Genomic DNA, 22,109 nt, shown 5'->3' on the forward strand with positions numbered 1-22,109 from the left:
GTACTGTATGTTTTGAGGCACTAGTTTGTTTTAGTTTCTTTTGTTATGTGTAGATGTTGCTGTCAGATTGAATCATGGCTAAGGAGTTTGGTTTTATTTTCTGTTAGCCAGCGTTCAGCACTCTGTTAGCCTTCGTTTGGTTCTTTGATTTTTAGCAACATCCACCAGCTTCTTTTGTATCGTCACAGCTGTGCTATGTTCATTTACGTTACTGAGCAATAAATTGCATCACCTGAACCATTTCCATCTGGTTTTGTGTTACATCCAGCTGAGCCTAGAGGCTGGATCATAACAGTGACAGTAAAAATCCTAAAAGGCAAAGTTAGTAAAGGAAAAAAAAAAAAAATAAAGAAAACCTTTTAAATCTAATTTCACAAATGAATCAACCAAACTGAGACCAGCTGAGAGCAAAAACCTGATTGTTCTGCAGGTTATTCCATGTCGCACGTGCACACGAGGTAAAGACGCTGTTTCAACTCTGACATACAGAATTTCTCCACCTCACAGCTAGTAAATAAAAAAACGAATTGTAACCTTCAGATGATCGACTCCACCTGCCTAACAAGCACTTTGCAAACACACACGTAGCGCAATGTCTTTTGTTGAATGAAAAATGTTCTGTTGGTAACGTTCGACAAAAAAAAAAAAGACCGGTGAGGCTGGTTTGCAGGGAGTGGGACACATTTCCACTACATGAATCACCGGCTGTTTTTTTATTTGTATCTAATATTATCTGCATGTCAGACATTACGAGTCTGCTGCTATAAAAAGGAGGTTTTCTCCTCAGCGAGCATCAGTCTCATCTGAACACAGACTTGACTTCTCTTCACCTGGTGAACTCTGAGGTGAGTACTGATGGAGACGAAGCTGCAGAGGGAGGGAAAGTAATAAACAGGCTGTAATATATTCAGATTCTGAGCAGGACGAGGAGAAAAACCTGCTGTCTGTCCGGAGATTTCATAAAGCTTTACAATATTTGCAGACATCTTAGTTTAACTTTATTCTCATTTTAATCTGTGTGATTTAAAGGCATTAAATTCTGTGTTCCATTTTTTATGACTTAAAATCCTCATTCATGTTTTTATCCAGCTGCTACAATGGCCGATGACTGTGTCCAGGAAAAGTTCGACAAGTATGCTGGTAACGATGGCCTCTTAAGCGAAGAAGAATTGAGGAAAATGATTGAAACAGAAATCGGCGACGACTGTCGCATGAAAGTAAGAGACATGTTCAGTTTACCTGCTTCAGTTCTATGCACCTGTTGTTCTGCATTTTACTCACCTTTCATCGCATGTTCTGCTGTCTAACCGCAACAACGTGTTCTGCAGGAGAAAGTNCAGTGTGTCGTGTTCATGTACTGTCCCTGTGCCGTCTTGACCGTCCACAGCTCTAAGCTAAGTGCTCCTGATTTCTTGTTTCCTTATTTTGATGCTTTGTTCTCCAGCTTTGCTGTGATTTTTTGTTTGTGTGGTTTTTCTGTCCAGTGACCTGAAGAGAGGTTTTCTGTGTTGTAATTTAGATATTTTTTGTGAATAAATACTTTTATTCACTCCCACTCTCGAGTCCTGCGCTTGGATCCTAAACCTGAGTCTTGTCACTAACTGAGGTGAAAATGGATGTTTGACCAAATAATAGTAGCGCAAACATGAATCTGTCTTTTGTTGAATAATAAAAGGTTCTGTTGGCAACATTTGGCACAAATGGACCTGTGAAGCTGGTTTGGAAGGAGTTGGCTGCATATCTAGTCCATGATTCAGCACCTGTTCTTTGACATTCATCTATAATTACCTGCATGTGAAACACTGAGTCTGCTGCTATAAAAAGGAGGTTTGTCCTCAGTGAGCATCAGTCTCATCTGAACTCAGACCTGACTTCTCTTCACCTGGTGAACTCTGAGGTAAGTACTGATGGAGACAAAGCTGCAGAGGGAGGGAAAGCAATTTGTGATTTAAAAAAACTAAATTCTGTGTTCCATTTTCTATGGCTTAAAATCCTTCTTCATGTTGTTCTCCAGCTGCTGCAATGGAAGATATCGAGAAAATGTTTAAAAAGTATGCTGGTAACAATGAGCTCTTAAGCGAAGCAGAATTCAAGGAAATGATTGAAGCAGAAATCTGGGAGGATGACATCAAAGTAAGAGACATGTTCAGTTTACCTGCTTCAGTTCTATGCACCTGTTGTTCTGCATGTTACTCACCTTTCATCGCATGTTCTGCTGTCTAACTGCAACAACGTGTTCTGCAGGAGAGACTCCTCAAGCGTGTCCCCAAAATAATTAAGAGGAAGGATGATGACGGTGATGGCCAGCTCAGCTTTGAGGAGTTTAAAGTCTTCTCCCGTTTGGTGAAGAAACTTCAAGAGAAGAAGGAGAAGGGCCAGCCCCTTGATGATGATTCAGAATAAAAACAGACCATCAAGTGCAAAAGTGTAAAACACTCAAATGGCAAAAGTTCCAACAATGTACACGGTTTTATCAAAGAAGTCTGTGTTTAATCCTGGAAGAGAATAAACTCTTAAATTGTGAGTGATGTGAGTTTCTTTGTGTGTTTGTGACGATCACTGCATGTNACCTGACCAGGACCACCACAGTGGATGCATCGTCCTGACAGTGAAGCACGGAGGTGGCAGCATCATGATATGGGGCTGCATGAGGGCAGAAGGTGTTGATGACATTTATAGATGAATGTCTGAGGATAAACCAGAATACTGGCTGACTAGATGACTCCCAGTCTGCATAAGCTGGAAGAAGAGGAATATTCCAGTAGAAGAACCATCCAGAGATCAAAATCACACAAGAGTTTCTACAGAAGAATGAAGTCAGAAACTAGGACCTGGACAAGTATGTTGCCTGACTTGAATCCAACAGAACATCTTTGGGGTATTTAAAAGAGACCGGCAGAGCAACACAAGCCCTCCAGCAAAGAGCAGCTGAAAAATAGTCTGAATATCGGCACATCTCTGCAGAAATGTGGTATCCTTCATTCAGATGTGCTGACTTTGTTGTGCTGACTTAAGAGTTTCTACAAAGGATGAACTTGAAAATGAGGAAAGAACAGCATAAAGAATAGCAGAACATCTCTCCAGAAATGTGGTATTGTCTATGTCATACATATGAGACAATTATTTATATAAAAATGAAAGATCTGAATCCCAGTAGTGACTGTACGACTGACTTTTGTTGCAGTGAATTTTAATTTTGGAAATAGTTTTTAATTAGACATCTAAGCAAATACCCTACTGTGAACTTAGAAGTAATCTGATTACTGCAAGGTGACACAACTTTGAATTGTTGAACATTTAAGTGATATGGCACAGGGAAGAACTCACACTTGTTTGGCTTTTTTTTCCTCTTTTGCTTCGGCAGACAGTGTACATAGTAAAGCAGCCTAATTTCCCAAAAACAGAGAACATGAGTGCAACACACGGCACGCTGCAGACAAATATACTTTAGCAGAAACCAACAGCGCTTAAGCTCGGATGCAATCTGGTGCTAAAATGTAGAGAAAGCAAGCAAAGACAGATATCTCACATCGGGCAAAATGATGGCAGTTAATGGATTCCAACAAACAGCATTTTGAACCTTCAGACTCTGCAGGAAAGGAGCCGTCATCATTATTTCTCTTTGCTTTACAAAACTGTACTGTTTTTTTAATGTTTGTCAGCATAGTTTTTAAATACAGTTATTCTTCCCAATCTAACATAGATAACGTGAACACTGTGTTTGCTTCATTAATGCTTTAATAATTTTAAAATAATCAGATAACTGCCCCAGTATACCACATCTTAGAGTTTTACCTTTAATATTGAATATAATACTTGATAAATTCATAGCATCATTCTGTTTCTCTGTTTGAAAGTAATTTGGCTCAGTTGTTAAAGCGGTGCTGTGATCTTTTTGTTTTAGCTTTATCCTACTTTGCCTTCTGGGTTTTTTTCTAGCTGTCAAAGCACTTTGTGAAACTTGAATTCTAAAAGTGCTAAAGGGGGATGTGCAACAATTACCAAATAGTTTAAGAGAGGAGAGTGATGTAGCGTGGAAGGCATGAAGGGCAGCTGGATTCTCATCGTGTGACTAGATGTTATCAAGGCAATACATACGGCTGAGCATAAGGCAAGATAACTTTCTTAAACCCACAGTGGGGAGATTTGCAGCGTCACAGCAGCAGAGACAAACATTGAAGGAAAGTAGAATAATAATAAACCAACATATACTAGTCCTAAATCTAAAAAATAACCTTATTGCACACATCAGCGGTATTGCACTTATTTTTGATGCATAAAAATACTGATAATACATTAATATTGCACAGACTGTGCGTAAATAGAAAACTGAATTGCATATATTCTAGTAAATGAAGAAAAATCGATGTTGCACAGCGTTTATAAATGTGCATGCTACATTTATCATTTAATTCTAAATTAATATGCATTCTTTCTGCGGTGGAATAAAGCGAAATGATCATAATTTATTGATGCTAATGATCTTTTACGACTTTAACTGTGTTGGTTTAACTGCTGCCGTAAATTCTGATCAGTAAGTAGCATCAAATGCTGCAAGATCAAAGTGACAAATGAGATAATAAACCTGTGTACATCACTATTTTACACTACATAATATGTAGCATCTACGCTGACATTTTCTTTGCTTGTCAGCTTTACTGCAATCGTCTGTTTGGGTGTCAATGTTACCAACAAAGGACATAAATCAGTCATTATCTAATAAAAAAATCACATTTCTGCTATTTGAGAGCTAAAACAGACGTCTTGACAGCTCAAACCGGTATTCCTGGTGCGTCAGAGGCGTTAGTTAAAAGCAAAACAAAAAAAACGACTTTGACAATTTGGAGATAAGAAGAAAAGAATGAAGAAAAGCGACAGGATGAAGAGGAAAAGACGGACAGAGGGGAGGGGAGCTGGAAAGAAGGTGGGTCGAAGCCTGTTTTAAAAAGGTCTGGGGTCTGCGGTCTCTTCACACATTCAACTCCTCCATCGTCTCGACTTACACGAGCAACTTTGGTAAGAGCAAATGTTCTGTAACCTTCTGCTTAAAATGCAATGTTTTTATCATGATTTTGCATTGATTCGTCTCAATAGTTGGTATGTAACATGTACAGCTACCAAGATTTCCTTTTAAAGGCTTCATGAAGTTTAAAAAGATGAACATATGTGCAGTAAGGAAGTGAAAATGAATCAGTGAGGGCAGCTTATAGAAGTGTGTGATGGAACTAAGCAGCTTTTAAATGCAAAGTAAATGAAAATTTTCCCGTCACACCAAACTACCAGTTTGCTTCTCTGTTGCACCACCTGCACTGGATCATATGTCTTGAAAAGCGGCTAAAGAAGGCAACAATATCTTCCCCCCGCAGCCACCATGACTACCGTCTCGGAAGCGGTCACATCTCTGAAGGAGCTCTTCGATAAGTACGCCGGAAACAGCGACGAGAAAGGAACCCTGACCAAGAAAGAGCTCACAGAGATGCTGCACAACGAGGTTCCCGGAACAGAAGTGAGTAGGTGCAGACCATCTCACGACTGAAAGGCTAAATGAGAATGATCTAACAATTGCTTTCTTTCACTAGGACATGAGCAAAGCGGAAATAAAGGACTTTTTCGACTCTCTGGATGAAGACGGCGACGGCCGAGTGGATTTCAAGGAGTTTGTCAGCTTCGCGGTGACCCTCAGCATGCTCTACGAGATGGCCTGAACGCTCTTCAGAACAACTTTTTTTTCTAGATTAATGAATGCATAAATTAAAAAATAAAATAAAAATGAGTGCTTCCAATTATCAAGAAGGAAAACCAGATTTAAACACACAGATATCAGTCATGGATGGACTGACATGGAGATCTGAGGGAAGTGAAATGTGCTGAATTTGGAGATTTTGATTCACAGAAGTGACCAATGAAGAAAATAAAAGATTTCACATTTTGAAATATTGTTTTGTGTCTGTTTGTAAACAACAACAACAACAAAAATAAAATAAAAAATAATTGCAAATACTATGAAAAATCATGAGCCTGACTCTGTGCTGCACAGGGCTGAAGTATTTGGGGAAAATATTTAATTGCAATGTGATTTTTTTAAGATTTCAGATTCTTAAAAAGTTTAATCATCAAAATATTAAATGCTCTATATTCTAATTTAAAAATAAACTGCTTCAAACATTGATTTCTTTACATATAAAAGGCACAGAAGGTAAAACAATTATCACAAAAGCTGTGACAGTGTTTAGAGAAATAAATAAAGTAATATTAATAAAAAATATAATATTATAGGACCTTTCATGGCTCTGGAGCAGCATCTTCGTGCTGAATTTTCTGCAATCAAGTTGATAAAAGATAAAGATAATTAAGAACAAACTCTGGGTCTGACATGCTGTGTAATAATTATCCTACACTGCAGCTTTTGTGATTTAAAATCAATGAATTATTCAGTCCTAACTGAATAACATGAGGCACAGTTTCATTTAACGGGTTCATTAAGAGGGGAGTCTGTCAGCTCATCATTTATCAGCGACATGTCACTGCTCTGTCACTGTGTGAATGTTTTATTAATAGAAATGTGACGTGTACCTGCATGTTATGCTTAAAAAGTTGAATTTAAGACTACATAATGTCTCAGAATCATCTTAAAACTTGTGTTTATACAGATTTCAGTCAATGTTCTGTTTATTATCAGGTTCTCCTCTGCAGATGCTGCTTCTCTGATGCTGCCCTCTGGTGTTTGTTGTTCAGTTATTTCACTGTGCTGTTGTGGATCAGATCAAGAACCATATCAAATGAAGGGGAGCTCATTTAACTCACTGAATGAATGAATGAATGAATGAATGAATGAATGAATGAATGAATGAATGAATGAGGGGCATAATTCTATGATTTGTTTTCTATCTAAAATGTATCTAATATTGACAAAACAGCCTGTGAATTTAACTGTCTCATATAAAATAACAGCCCTGTGATAGACTGGTGACCTGTCCAGGGTGTCCCCTGCCTTCGCCCTAAGTCAGCTGGGATAGGCTCCAGCCCCCCCGCGACCCTAGTGAGGATTAAGCGGTGTATAGATAATGGATGGATGGATATAAAATAACATTAAATACCTGCAAATGAATACCAATATAACTTTAATTTTCTTAAAGGGCATTAAATTTTTTGACATAAAAAGGCCATAAATAGATATTTAATGCATGACTGTTGGATGGAATCTTATGTAAATATGAAGTAACAATTACCAGAAAAAGAAGCAATTGATTTGTTTGTTAAATGAGAGATATCTAGTTTAATTACAGAACGCTTTAGAACCTGGTAGAAAAAAACAAATATTTAAATAAATAAATAAATAAACGTGCAAAAAAAAAACATTTAAAAAAAAAAACGATGAAAATAGTTCAAATTCATCATTAACATACTTAACACAATGTCTTACTGTCTTTTGTTGCTTGTATATATCATTCCCAGCAAGAAGAAACCTATTGATCAGATAGTCTAAATCAAACTACGATAAGGCTATAAATAATTGAGTGTTTTACTGTACTATCTGGCTCTTCAGTTTAATTCTCAGGTTTCATAATCTCAACGGTTCTCACTTTATAGTGTATTAGAACGTCTAGAACATGGTGGAAATTAGAAGCAATATTTGGAATAAAATAGAAGCTGCGTTTCATCCAAAATTTGCAAATATTTTCAAGAGTGTGAATCATTTTGGGCCACAGCATTTTAGTAAAAATGTCAACAAACAAAATAAAACATAGAAATAGATACAATTCTGGATAGATCAATTATCATGGCCAATATTTGGCATTTTCCCGATTATTTGTATCTCTATTTTTTATTAAATGAGCCACTTCAGGTCTGGTGCAGCCTCCTCTCTGTCTGTAGTCACTCAGAAATGTTTCTCAAGCAGAAACTGCAAAAACTGAACAAGAAACACAAACCCGGAAGTTGGCTCCTCTCAAGGTGGCTAATGCTAACAGCTAGCAGCTAAGTTAGAAGTCAGGCACAGATTAACCTGAAAAGAGTCTGGAGAACATTACAATTAATAATGATTTAAGGTGTGGACCTTAGTGGGCAACAAAAGAGACCGAATAGAGAAAATTAAGAAACTACAAACAAAAAACATAAAACCCATATTGTTCAAACCTTAGTTAAAATGTATCATTATTATCTGTACTGATGTTTAACGGTGTTTAGTTTGTGTCATTTCCGGTAAGAAGAAACTTTTCATAAGATTAAAAAAAATCACGATTAATCATCAACATTTGCTAAGAAAAAAAAGTAATGTAGGATTAAGTGAATGTGTCCTAGCCCTCGGCTCAGGCAGCTCTGCGGTGATCCAAACCGAACGCGTCCTAAACACCCTGGGCTGACTCTCGCGAATCGTCGGCCACCTTCGGCTCTTCCCGGAGCAGCTCGGTCGGTTAGCTAGCCGAGCTGATTAGCCTGCTACTACAAGCTAATGTTTGCGGGATATTTAACGTTAGCCGCACCGGAGTGGATGATACAAACAGCGTAGAGAAATGGCGGACGTCGAGGGACAAGGAGTTTGTTCCTCGGTCCCTCCGTTGCCCCATCCTTCGTCCCGGAACGGCTCCGGCAGCGGCGACGTTACACCGGTCACCGGCGGCGGAGGCAGCTGCCAGACGGCGACAACCGTTACCTCGGGCCCGCGGCTAGTCCGGATAGTGAAGTCTGACTCGGGCTACGGTTTCAACGTTCGGGGGCAAGTGAGCGAAGGAGGGCAGCTACGGAGCATTAACGGGGAGCTGTACGCGCCGCTGCAGCATGTCAGCGCCGTGCTGCCGGGAGGAGCCGCCGACAGAGCCGGTATTTCGAAGGGGGACCGCATCCTGGAGGTGTAAGTGGCTAACTGTGTTAGCTTAACTCCAAGCTAATTAAGTAATAACTCTTTCATCTCCGTCAGTGAAATTCAATGCAAGGAGGACTTTTGGGCATCATTGACTGCCCGCTGGGACCTCAGTCAGGCTGCCACTGTGTGCATCCTGCAGGGCAGAGCATCCCAATGAAAGGAGGGTCTGTGTTTGATCCAGGCATCATTACTGATTCCCCTCACACTTGAACTAAGCCACAGCATGCCACATACTCTCAGGTGTGCACACTCATATCACTGTGTCCTGCATGCAGCACTATGTTTACATGCACCATGACTCAAACATCAGCACCACCACCAGTGACCCTGCCAAACTAACCCAGTATTGACCGGTGCTGTGGCTGCTGCATTCAGGCTCGAGGTGTTAGTATGCATGGAGATGGCTTGCTGATGTTAGACTCTGTTGCTATGGAGAAGGACACACAGCATCCAGCCCAGCATCAGCACTGGCGCTTCAGTGTGTCTGTGTGCACAGAATAAGGTGATGCAGAAAGGGAGGGATGCCTTCAGTTCATTTCTGATTGGTTTTGCCCTCTAAAATTCTCTGTGTGATTGGCTGGTTTTTGCACACTGCTTTGTTAAGGCATGGCCTGCAGTAACCTAGCAGTTTGTTGACCCCATTATTTCTGTGTGCATGCATGTGGATGTATGTAGGGTATGCAGAAGCAGCGAATACGCCACTGAGCAGGATCGTTTAAATGGTAAATGATTGAATATTGTATCACCTCAGTAATTGCATTATTTCTAAGCTGAATAGTAGGATGTTTGCTCCCATAAACAATCAAAAACAGACACTTTAGAAAGATGGTGTTGAAAATTCAGGCCCCAAAATAGAAACTCAAAGCAATAAATGATCACCGAAACTAAACTGAGTCCACCTGTGATTTCCAATCAGTCTAACTGCATGAATATGGCTCTAAAATGAGCTGTGAGCTTTTTCAGTTTTGGACCTATTTGCTGTGTCTGCATCATGGCTCCACATGGAAAAAGAATTGAGAGAGGAAACTGAACAAATCTGATTGTGAGATTTCAGATGAAGGACAGGAAGGTAAGTGAGTAGCTACAAGTCAGTGGAAACACAGTTGTAGTAATAACCAGGAGCCATAGTAGCACTAATCAGGGCTGCAGTGGTCGTCCTCCTGAAATGACTCCACAGACAGTGAACTACTTTCACAATCCAGCTGTGAAAATCAGACAAAGGCAGCTGCTCCAGACTTGGTACAGGGGTTATCAGTGGAAACCAGAGTTAGTGTGAAGCTCAGACACTGTGAGCATCAACCTCTATGACCTGAAGACAAGAAAACACCCTTGCTTGCGCTTTGGAAAAGAAATTGCAAGATTATACCTAGCTAAATAACACGAAAAGAAGCCTGATGAATGTTGGGAGCGCATTCTTTGCTCAGATGAAGATAAATGTGTTGAGTCCAGCATGTTTGGTGTGAACCTGACCAGGACCACCACAGTGGATGCATCGTCCTGACAGTGAAGCACGGAGGTGGCAGCATCATGATATGGGGCTGCATGAGTGCACAAAGTGTATTTTTAATTTTACATCAGAGCAAATACTCTGCTGTTAAACCTAAAAATAGTGCAATTACTGTAAGGTGGTACAATTTTGTGTATTGTGACATTGAAGGGATATTGGATGTCCTCCCTTTTGTTTCACCCCTACACCAGCTATTTTGCTCAACCTTTTGATCACTGTATTTATTCTGATAAATTTAATATCCGAAAAACATGCAGTGGATACGACAGGCCCAAACACTGTATGGCTCGATATTTACACACTCATTCAGCAGAAGATCTGACAGTGTTCCGTGGAGTATTTTTGCCTTCCTGTCCAGGCACAGTCTGTACACAGCATCTAAGTATACCCAGAGTGAAGTGCCTGCAGAGCTATAGTGCCCCTGCTATTCTCTGGCTGATCAATACTTCTTTGCACATTTATAAACAGCTCCTGCTTTTCAGGCTTTATTGCAGAGTAACCAGCCTGTGTGGTTGTAAAGGTTATGCATAAATGTTAAACTGAAAACGAATTTAGCAGATTGAAGATGTGTGAGCCACAGTGCGAACAAAATAAAAAAAAAATATTGCCTACATTACGACGGCAGAAGAGGTGACACTTCTTATAAACTGTTTATCACAAGTCAGAAGTGCTGATAGCGTCGGTGCAAAGGCCACCATGTCAGGTGCTTATTATATCACCGTAAAGCTGCAGGAAGGGAAGCGCTGCCAAACTGCTTAGTCTGCGTTTTGTGCAGTAGAAGACGTTTGCTCTTTCCCCTGCTACATCTGCAGAGCGGCTGCATTTGTGTCTCCTGTTTGAGTCTTTCTCGTACCTACGCGATCATCCTGTTTCCTCAGCGGCGCCGGTTTCAGCTTTGCCCCGTTTGTGCGTGCAGGCGGCTCACAGGGCCTCTCTTTACTTGATTGCATATTAATGTGCAGCTATCTGGTGCCACCATTGGTATTAGAGAGCATGTGTCCGCTGAGCTTTAGCCCGGTGTCACGCTGCCAGCTTAAGCCCCGCCATGACATAACGGATGAGCCGTCAGTCAGAAGTTCTAAGTGGAGCCTTTCCTGTCCTGGATTGTTCAGCTTGTTTCAGAGTCGTTTTTTTTTTTTTCAGCTCTCCCTCCCAACTGCCAGTGCACTAGGACTGAACAGCAATATTTTCTTCTTCTGCAGCATGAAAAAAAATGCAAGATTCTCACCAAATGATTCGAATAACTTTATCTGATTCATCTAAAATGATTGGTGGGATTTTTTAAGAGTGTACATCTGCATAGAAAGGGGAAAAAAAATGTTAGAAAAGCACAGATTAGAATCTTTTTCATGTGATGCAACACTGCAAGGCTTTGTGGTGCTGATTTACGTGATCAAAATGACTCATGTTGCATCGTGTGGTGGCAACAACTGCAGACGCTGCCGACAGACTTCCTGCTTTTTGTTGACATCATCCTTTCTGTCGCTGAAGCTGATTTTGTTTTGCAACCAGATCCTGCTTTTCAGTGTTTCTCTCCTGTTCCTGTGGAGCTGCACGACAACAAACTCTGTGAATAAGCATCTATTACCTCCTCAACCCAACTCACAGACCCCTAACATCTCCAAAAAAAACAAATAACATGTATTTATCAAATATGAAGGTCAATGCGTTCATCAGCAAACAGGGGAAAAAAAATCAGTTATTACCTGAAAAAATGTTGTTTATCTGGTGAATATTAGGGCTGCACAAAACTGTGATGTGAAGAAATACAGGTTGAAAAGAATTAATCATCGCTGTGTCAGAAATAAAATAAAATCTAATAAAAGAGGTAGTTTGGAACCTTTCTCAGGTGCACATGTACACATCCAAAAGAGTTTTGTGCTTTAATGGCATTTAGATGTGGCTGATTTAAATGGTCAGACTAATTAATTGCCTTTTGTGGTGGAAGCAGCTTCAAGGTCAACTTCACCCTTTCTGTAACCATAATATTCCCATTCGATCGATTTCTTTTCGATTTCTTTTCGCGACCAAATCTTCCTTTTCGGAGCCTAATTTTGCTTTTCAGATTCTGATCCGTGCATCTCTTTTCAAACTCTGTGTACACAAAAATAAGGAGAAAAATGTCAGGAGCACATCATTTAGGTCCTTTTTTAGTTCATTATTCCATTAAGCCAACTATTCTGATACTCGATCGATCAGTTTGAGTAATTCTTTCAGGAAAAAACACTTCTTAAAATGTGAATATTTTCCAGGTTTCTAAGTTGTTGGATAAAACATATTTGCCATTTTCTGACTTTTTATACCGAACAACGAATTGGTTAGAAATGAATCAACAGTATAATCGACAAATAAAATTAGAAGCCGGACTCTTGTACTTTTTGCCGCACAAATTGTGAGCATTGAGTTGGATTTATTCAGGTTTATGCAGATAACATTCGCTCATATTGTCTTAAAAGAGTTTGTCCAGCTTGTGCATCCAAGCTAACATTTCCGTTGCTTGAATAGTTTAAATGCATAAAATATCTCGGCTTCGTTCGAATGCCGCTCCTGTTTTAAAGCGTCTGAAATAGCCTGAGGTGATGCTGAGCAGAGACGCCGGGACCGTGCAGGGCAGAGTTAACTATAGGTGAGGTCTGTGCAGCTCTATCATTAGCACCGTCATGCCTCTGACACATGGCTGTCGACGTGCACACGCCCAGCGTCGCTCCGGTGCAGCTGTGCTCATGACATAACCCAAGGTCTCGTTCCTGAGGGAGCAGAGTAATCACACTACTGTGCATAAAACAGGAGCTGCTTCCAAGCTGGAGCCCATTTACGCTCTGTATTCACTTTTTTTTGGCACTTCGGTTTCAATGATTCTTCCAGTTGAGCCAAGAATCTCATAATTTGATGAACGGCGATGCTGAGTGTGTGCTGATCCCACAGCAGCGTTGTGTTTTATTGACACACACTCCTTCATGAGGTTACGTCACTGGCATCAGATTCACATATAATGTAATGTGCAGCAGTGATGTGACAGTTTGATCACCGGCTAACGGCGCTCCATCAATATCAAGCGACGGAAAGCAGAATGTGTGAATGAAATACAAACCACAGGCCGCTATAAAACCGACATATACGACTAACTGGAGTGACATGCCATCAGCCGGCTTCCCTACTCAGTGCAGTCACGTGTTGACTGAGTCGTAATTTGACGTTTATAGTCGTTTTTTATACTTCAGTCCAATACAAGAGTGGCGTAGGAACGTTTCACAGACACAAACAGTCTTGTTAAAAGCAGAAAATCACAAGTCAGATTGGGAATATGAACCCCGAGGTTTGTGGTTTTTATTATTTTATGTGCTCCTGTGACATCTTTCTCTGCAATATAAAGTCCTGCACCTCTGTGGAAACAGAACAACCACAAAGAAGGAGAGAGAACTGTTTTCCCAAGTGTTCACAAGTGTTACCAACACTGGAAAAAGAAATGGAGGCTTCACATGCTAGGAATATTTTGCTATTTATGTTTTTTTGTAACCTCCACAAACTTTTTCACACGACTGTGCACATCAACTATAGAAAGATGTTTCACCATGCTGAATGTGTCTCCCTGCTCCTCTGTTCACTGTTTCTGAGCCTTGCTGCATTTATTTTATTGTTCAACGATGTTTTCTGATTAGTTTCCATGTTTGTCTCCTGTCTGCTCTGTGTAAACGCTGCCAGCAGTTCAACCGAATAGTCAGAATTTGTTGCCCACAGCTAAGCTATCATCGATTCTCTGTCTCTGTGTGCCCAATTTGTTGTTTTGTGCAGGATCTTATGCAACTTATTTAAAATTATACATGCAGAATAAAATAGTTTTGATCATTTATGATGATTTTACGCCTAGATTTGGTTGTTTTTGCCACATGATTAGTTGAAGGACCGTCTGAACGCTAAAAATCTGACTCTTTCTTCTGTTCTTACAGTTTCTAGCTCTGGTAAAAAGTGTAATTTTAAATATTTTAAACAAGATAACATGTCTTTCAAACTGTCCAGTGAGTTTTTGTAGATGCGAGTAATAAATAAAACTCTCACCCCACTAACATCTACGTCTTTCATTCGACAGCAACGGCGTGAACGTGGAAGGAGCGACGCACAAGCAGGTGGTGGATCTGATCCGGGCCGGCGAGAGGGAGCTGGTCCTGGCCGTGCTGTCCGTCCCGCCGCAGGAGGCCGACTGCCTGGACCCCGGAGACGACGGGTCGGCTCAGTCCTGCTACGACTACTCCGACAAGCAGGCCGTGCCCATCTCCGTGCCCAGCTACAAGCACACCGAGCTCAACCATGAGAAGTTTGTGGTGCGTGTGCATCTGGTCCAACACATACAGCACATAGATGAAGCTAAGCGCTGAACATATGAGAAAATTACAGTTTTCTTAATCCTAGTTGTGGTGTTTTGGACTTGTTTTCATTTTAAATATGCTCTGTTCTGTCCTCCAGGTGTACAACGTGTACATGGCAGGCAGACAGCTGTGCTCCAAGCGCTACCGGGAGTTTGTGATCCTCCACCAGAACCTGAAGAGGGAGTTTGCCAACTTCACGTTCCCCAAGCTGCCTGGGAAATGGCCTTTCTCCCTGTCGGAGCAGCAGCTGGACGCCCGGCGCAGAGGCCTGGAGGAATACCTGGAGAAAGGTGAGCGACGTGGGGGGTGCTTGCATAGCTTCGTATCATCCTCTCAGAGGTTTATGGGTTTAAGATTGATTAGTCTGTTCGTCTTTAAACTTGTCCTGCATCTCAACAAGCACCAGAATAAGCAACAGGTCATAAAGTGGAGGGAAGCTTGGCAGGAATACTGCCAAAGTACACACAGTTAAGCCCAAAATTATGCATCTCCCATGCCAAATATGTATTTATTGTGAATTTCTATTTGACCAGAGGGATTCTGTTGGCTGGAAATGACATAAACAAGTGACAAAAAACATTTTGTTCAAGATGTTAATGACAGTCTTTGGTTATTTTTGTTGTTTTATTATTGTCTTTTTTCACATTTAAAACAAAAATACCACATCCAAAATCATTCATGCTCTTGAAATTATTGCCATTTTTTGATAAAAATCTAATAAGATAAAACTTTTCATGGACGTCATGAGAGAATTCAGAGAGAGAGAATTCAAAAGCCTGAAAGTTAAACAGATGCCTCTCGCTTGCTGCACAGTAAAGTAAAGCCCGAAATGATTCACACTCATGCCTAATTTTTGATTTAAAGTGAATGTCTATGTAACCAGTGTGTTTCTTCTGGCTGGAAATGCCATTGACATTGTGTTAAGATGTTAATGATAAACCTTTACTATTTCTATGTTGTTTTTTTCCCCATTTTTACGCAAAATGCCACATCCAAAATTATTCATATCCTTGAAATTACTGCCAATGTTTTACAAAATGCAGCTCCTACAGCGTTCCTGCCATTTCTCACAGCCCTCTAAAACACTACAAACTGAGAAAAGTGTTGAGATTGTCCACTATAACTGAATATCCTGCCTGGCTATGAATAATTTGGGGCTTTACTGTAACTACACCGTTGCATAACCACTTTATTTTTCACACACGCCTAAAAAGACTTCTCCTAATAATATGTGTTTTTTTTCTCGGCAGTGTGCTCTGTTCGGGTAATTGGAGAAAGTGACATCATGCAGGAGTTCCTGTCTGAATCAGACGAGGTAAAAAAAACACATTTAAAGAAGTTGGAAAAAACAGCTCATGCGGCGTCTGTTACTCACCGTCCAGTTTGTCTTTCTCATGACCCAGAACTATAACGGCGTGTCAGACGTGGAGTTGAGAATAGCCATGCCCGACAAAACCACGCTCACCGTCAGAGTTCGCAAAAACTCCACCACAGACCAGGTGTACCAGGTAACATGCACCTGTATGACCTTATTAAAGTCATCCGTGTTTGTTCCACTGTTTGTTTTCACTCTTTCCTTCTGCCTCCCAGGCTGTGGTCATGAAACTGGGGATGGACAGCGTGACGGCGAGCTACTTCGCTCTGTTCGAGGTCATCAACCACACCTTTGGTGAGCAGGAAACATCTATGAAATCTGGAAATCTGTGCTCATTTCTCCACCGAAAACAGCGTCAGCCCCAACGTTTCATTTGCAAATTAACTCAAACACGTCCTGCTGCAAGTTTATTTTGCTGTTCGATACAAAAAGAAAACTCCCACAATTCTGAGTCAGAGAAGTTTGATTTCTGATAGAACGTTATTTTTTCTGATTTAAGGCTTCTTGGAAACATTTTCTTAACTTTGTTTAGAGTTTGTTGACATTCAGACTCCACGTGTGAGCAGCAAAATGAGTAAAGATTAGGAAAACGAAGATTTGGTCGCAAAAAACAATCAGTTGAACGGAAATATTTTTGGCTACAGAAAGGACGACGTCGACCAGAAACAGGTTCTCTGTCAGTCGTCGCTCGTTGCTACACGACTAATTAGTTTGCAGCACAAACAAAGCTCTGCATGACGAGTTCAAAGCCACATCTGAATGCAGTCCAAAGCAAAAAAAACAACAACTTCATACAGCTTTGCCAGTTTGACACCATGTAACGGCTACAAATAGCTTTTTTAGCTCTTTTTTTTTTTTAACTCAAATTTTGCACTTAATATAAAATCACCCAAATGGTTTTTTAAGATTTAATTCTTTCCGACTAATTCTTCAAGTCATCTAGAGTAAATTCCTGTATTTTTTCAATATATATATCAAGGAGAAACAAAAGCATCTTAGTGGTTTGCTGCCAATAGCTCGAAGGCAGCGCTGACTAACAAGTGCCAGAAAGAGACGCTACACGAACGCTCTCAGGTTTTTTTTTTGTTTGTGTAGAAAGAAAGGCCTTTTTTTTTTAAAAGAAGTAACGCAGTGTTACAAGGATGTGTCATAGTTTTTAAAGCGTTTTCAGCCCACCACACCGCTAAATTAATTCCCCATGAACCACTGCACTCCGTCAGAAGCGCGACTACAACAAACACGCGAGAGAAATTTGATGAACGCAGGTCGCAGAGTTCGAACTCGCTTCTTTCAGGCGAAGCGCAAACTAGAAATAAAGCGATTTTTTTGTTTGTTTTTTTTAATCCCTCGGTGTTGTGAAGAAAGTCGTCTGTGTTTTTAATCAGCCGCAGGTTAAAATTTTAGAAGTGTTTGCTGTCTTTTACCCTCTGAAGTCTCTCTGATGTCCTTAGAAATAGAAAGATCGTTTTCTTGTTTTCACATCAGGTAGCTTTTAGTTAAATGTTTGACTTTGGTTGATTTTTAATTAAATTTAAATTAAAGTTACATCATCTGTTAAATCACTTCCTGAAATTCATCTTCAGCCTTGTTTTATTCTTATGTTTGTTGTTCTGTTGTTTAGTCATTTCTGTCTTAATCAGACTCTTGATTTTTGAATTTGCAGAATTTAAAAGTTAACAAGCTTGTGAAACTCGAGGTTTTTTTTTTTTTTTCCTCTTTCCTTCTGCCTCCAGTGCGTAAACTGGCCCCCAACGAATTCCCCCACAAACTGTATGTACAGAATTATACCTCAGCCATCCCGGGAACCTGCCTCACGCTGCGCAAGTGGCTCTTCACCACAGAAGAAGAGATTCTGCTCAACGACAACCAGCTCGCCGTCAACTACTTCTTTCACCAGGTGCGTACAAACTCATTAAATCATCAGCGTCCTTCTGCTCAAACATCTCTGATTTGCATGAAACTTTTTTGGCAGTAACTCTGGATATTTATAAGAGTATTTCTGAACTTTTAGCTTGATTTATTAAGTGCTTTCTGACATGTATATTTTTAGAAAACTGCCCTTCGACCAGGTTTTTTTCACACATTGAAATTCGAGGCTGTTTGAACAACAACATCTCAGGAACCATCCATCCATACATCATCTATACACCGCTTAATCCTCACTAGGGTGGTGGGGGGCTGGAGCCTATCCCAGCTGACTCAAGGTGAAGGCAGGTTCACCTGGACAGGTCACCAGTCTATCACAGGGCTACACTTAGAGACAGACAACCAAGCACACTCACATTCACACCTACGGACAATTTAGAATCACCAATTAACCTCAACATGTTTCTGGACTGTGGGAGGAAGAACCCAGAGAGAACCTACGCTGCACGGGGAGAACATGCAAACTCCACGCAGAAAGATCCCGGGTGTCCCCACCGGGACGCGAACTGGCGACCTTCTTGCTGCGAGGCAACGGTGCTAACCACCGAGCCACCTTGCAGCCCTTTCAGGAACTATTCAAGATAAAAACCTGAAATTTTACTGATATTTCACATTTGAAACTCGTCATAAATTAGGAGTCAGCAATATTGGACAAGTAGATCAAATAAACTCTGATTGTAGTCGAGCTGAAATCTGAAAAAACACTGAAGCTGTCATATGAAAAGTTCCATCTTTGAGCTCAAGTTAATGAAAATCTTTGAAATGCAGATGTCAACGAGTGACATTTTCTGAACCACATGTAGCTGCAGGTCACAATAACACAAAACTACACATGTAGAAGACTTTTAATATGAAATAGTTGGTCGCAAAACATTTTTAAAAGTTATTTTTGTTAAGCTTTCATCACTGATTGAGCAGGTTTGACTAATTCTACCACAGAAACTACCGTATTAGTTAATAGTCTGATCCAAGTTGAACAGAGTTGTAGAGGTTAAAATAAAACTAAGAATATTTCATTCATCTGTAATAGTTCCTGAGATATTGTCGTTCAAACAGCCTTGAATATCAATGTGCCTGATAAAAGTGGGTCAACAGGCAATTTAAAAGCATACATATCTTGGAAAATATTTGGTATGAAAAGCTATAATTTCACAGATTTCTTTATAAATGTCCATATTTTATACCGTAAAAGTTTCATCACAGACGGTCTAGCAGAAATTGTTTGAAGATTTGGATTACATGGAGTTTTTTGTTTGTTTGTTTGTTTGTTTTGGTGATATTTACATCCCTCTGGCTCCTTTGCAGGCCGTGGACGACGTGAAGAAAGGCTTCATCAAAGCTGAGCAGAAATCTTATCAGCTGCAGAAGCTGGCGGAGCAGAAGAAGATGTCCATGGTCAGTCTCTGAGCCAAACCGCACGGCACGCTGCTGAACATGAAACTCTGGTGTCAAACTGAGAAAAACACACACTCCAGCAAAAAACTTTGCTGAAATACCTGTTTAACTTTGTTTTACATGCACTTAACCTTTGATTGTGATTGGCTGTTGCTTATGATGTGTAACCAATCAGATAATTCTGTAGGTGGGACATTGATCGATACTACTGAGTTGTGATTACAGATAAAGGAAGGAGCAGTGGCACACTTGTAGGTTCATTGATTTTATCGGGAACAGGTTGTAAAGTTAACATCAAATCCGATAATCAGTCGAAGGAGGTCGATGTCGTCTCCAGCCTGACTTCTGCCTCTGAAGCCGTGGCCTGATTTGCACGTCTCCAGAGGAAGTGAGGAAGTTTTGCAGAAGTTTCTCACTCTCGAGCTGGTTTCCGGACGGATATTTCGATTGGATTTGTGATACATTTAAAAGAAAATCAAGCCTCAGTTCAATCTCGGCTGTGTAATAGATTTAAAATCGATTGCGATGAGCGTCGCCACATTAGATTCTTGCCGAACGCGTGACGGCAACAGTTTAAATCCCACATTAAACATGCTGCAGTTTGAGCGTATTTTAAATTGCAGGTTTCGCAATTTGCTGCTCGCGCTGTTTCAAATTGAAATCAATTAATTGCTCATCCTTTAACTCAGTGCAGGAGTATGAATCGAGCAGTCCCACAGTTCTAAAGTCCTGCTAAGAAAACGAACACAGTTCTCGTGGGTGTAGAAACGTGAGTTATTTACATTTTGAGATATTAAAGCTGCAGGTAAAAAAAACCAAGTTTAAATCAGTGAGGGTTCAGGTAATAACCACGGCGACTCTGTGTGTTTGTTACGGTTAAATATGAGAAGCTGCAGAGTTGATATTAAAAGCATCCTGTCTCCCGTGTCCTCCTCCTCCGTCCCCTTCAGTACCTGAGTCTGCTCCGAGGATGCGAAGGCTACAACGAGATCATATTCCCCCACTGCTCCTGCGACTCCCGTCGTAAAGGCCACGTGATCACCGCCATCAGCATCCACCACTTCAAGCTGCACGCCTGCACCGAGGAGGGCACGCTGGAGGCAAGAGTTTGTTAGCGCGCTAGCTGCATGTGCACTAAGTCGAATGAGTATTAAAGGTGTCGTGTGTGTCGCTCCAGAACCAGGTGATCGCCTTCGACTGGGGGGAGATGCAGAGGTGGGACACCGACGAGGAGGGCATGGCCTTCTGCTTTGAATATGCACGAGGGGAGAAGAAGCCGCGCTGGGTCAAGATATTCACACCTTATGTGAGTGGAGCTGCAGCTGCTGATTATTTTCTCAGTCAGTCAATGTTTTTTTAGTCAATAAATGTCAAGAAATGATGTAGATATTCAGTTTAGCGTCACAGAGGAAGAAAGAAACCGCAAAGTGATCACCCTTAAGAAGCTGCAAGTGCAGAATGTAGAACTTTATCACAATAGTTTGTGATTCATTTAATAATTGATGATTAATTCAATCAATTATTCTTTCAATCATAACTCTATTATTATGTATTACACTGTATTTATATATTTTTATTTTGTACAATATTACATTTTATGCTTTTCCACTTAGGACACATTTTTCTGCTCGTGTTCATCTTTTATTTTTACATTTCTAAGACTAACCAATTTCCCCTTTAGGGATACATAAAATATTTCTAAATCTGATTCTGAATTAAGCATTGAAGCTTTATATCTAAGTATCACACACATTTTTAAATATTAATATGTTGTTCTTGCTCATTTAAGTGTTTCAGCTCCTGCAGTCATACCAAACATGAAATTATGAGTTTTAGGCTTGTAAATAATGGCCGTTATCATTCATTTAAAAATGATCATGAGTAACTGTATTAATTAATGCAGTGATCAAGTGTTTGTTTACCTTAATAGACAGTAATGAAAAAAAAAAAAACTGTGACATTAAAATAAAAGAACTCAATGCAGAGAAATATTGTGTATTATGTCAATACATACAAATACAAAATGCAGAAGACTTTAACCAACATAAAGCTGCTAGTTAGTACGTTTTGGCAGTGCTTTGAGGTGTATTCTGTTATCATTTTCAGTATTTATGCTAACGTAAGCTAACCAGCTGCTAGCTACAACCTTAGAATTATGAGCTGGTACATGAGAGCAGTGTTGATCTTCAGCGTTTTCCTATTGTTGCTGTTCTTTTAAAGGAAGACATGTCATCAATGTGAGTCTAAATCTCTTTGTGTTTCAGTTTAACTACATGCATGAGTGCTTTGAGAGGGTCTTCTGTGAGCTCAAGTGGAGGAAGGAGGTAAGAAAGTCTGATTCTCTCCAGACTGACCAGCTCCGTTACTAGAAGTCGACTTTTCTCTTTTACTCAGAGCTGCTGTGTGTTTGCAGGTGGAAGAAGAGGCGACAGACAAGGACAATAAGAACTGCAGTAAAGATGGTATGTGTGGCAAGGTAAGGCTTTGCCTGCCTCTGTCCAGTCTATGATCCACTCATACAGCAGTCTGGGTGAATTCCTCTGATTTTAACCGTATCTGCACAGGACTGGTGTTACCTGAGGACCTCGTGTGATTTAGAAGTTACCCCGCTAAATCTGGGTTTTATGTGCACAGGATACGTCTGTTTTACTCAAATATCCAGGCTTCATCCCTGGGTGT

At 40.4% G+C, this 22,109-nt stretch overlaps 3 protein-coding genes across 8 annotated transcripts in view; all 3 read left to right on the top strand.

Annotated features, from left to right (window-relative positions):
- Positions 1 to 2,524, top strand: part of LOC103356516 (protein S100-G-like) — a 19,445-nt gene extending 16,921 nt beyond the window's left edge. The window contains exons 2-4 of one of the 6 annotated variants that reach the window (XR_520144.1): positions 824 to 845; positions 1,090 to 1,217; positions 2,245 to 2,524. Coding sequence is in view for 3 of the 6 variants with exons in the window: in XM_008280685.1 (XP_008278907.1) it covers positions 1,098 to 1,217; positions 2,245 to 2,403 (279 nt within the window). In the remaining 3 variants the exon portion in view is untranslated. Of the gene's footprint in view, positions 1 to 766; positions 846 to 1,089; positions 1,218 to 1,847; positions 1,898 to 2,014; positions 2,134 to 2,244 lie in introns of those variants that run through there. The other 5 variants (XM_008280684.1, XR_520145.1, XR_520142.1 and 2 more) reach the window with 5 other exon arrangements.
- Positions 2,525 to 4,936: 2,412 nt separating this feature from the next.
- Positions 4,937 to 5,934, top strand: LOC103356517 (protein S100-A5-like). The gene is made up of 3 exons (XM_008280687.1): positions 4,937 to 5,016; positions 5,367 to 5,506; positions 5,580 to 5,934. The coding sequence occupies exons 2-3, from the start codon at positions 5,372 to 5,374 to the stop codon at positions 5,703 to 5,705; spliced, it is 261 nt and encodes an 86-aa protein (XP_008278909.1). The 5' UTR covers positions 4,937 to 5,016; positions 5,367 to 5,371; the 3' UTR covers positions 5,706 to 5,934.
- Positions 5,935 to 8,458: 2,524 nt separating this feature from the next.
- snx27b (sorting nexin 27b) lies at positions 8,459 to 22,072 on the top strand. The gene is made up of 12 exons (XM_008280688.1): positions 8,459 to 8,851; positions 14,458 to 14,689; positions 14,832 to 15,024; positions 15,985 to 16,049; positions 16,138 to 16,242; positions 16,325 to 16,403; positions 17,843 to 18,006; positions 19,341 to 19,430; positions 20,381 to 20,530; positions 20,608 to 20,736; positions 21,695 to 21,754; positions 21,844 to 22,072. The coding sequence occupies exons 1-12, from the start codon at positions 8,514 to 8,516 to the stop codon at positions 21,937 to 21,939; spliced, it is 1,701 nt and encodes a 566-aa protein (XP_008278910.1). The 5' UTR covers positions 8,459 to 8,513; the 3' UTR covers positions 21,940 to 22,072.
- Positions 22,073 to 22,109: the final 37 nt, after the last annotated feature.

This window comes from Stegastes partitus, unplaced genomic scaffold (genome assembly GCF_000690725.1).
Source record: "Stegastes partitus isolate 25-593 unplaced genomic scaffold, Stegastes_partitus-1.0.2 Scaffold207, whole genome shotgun sequence".
Taxonomy (NCBI): Eukaryota; Metazoa; Chordata; class Actinopteri; family Pomacentridae; genus Stegastes; species Stegastes partitus.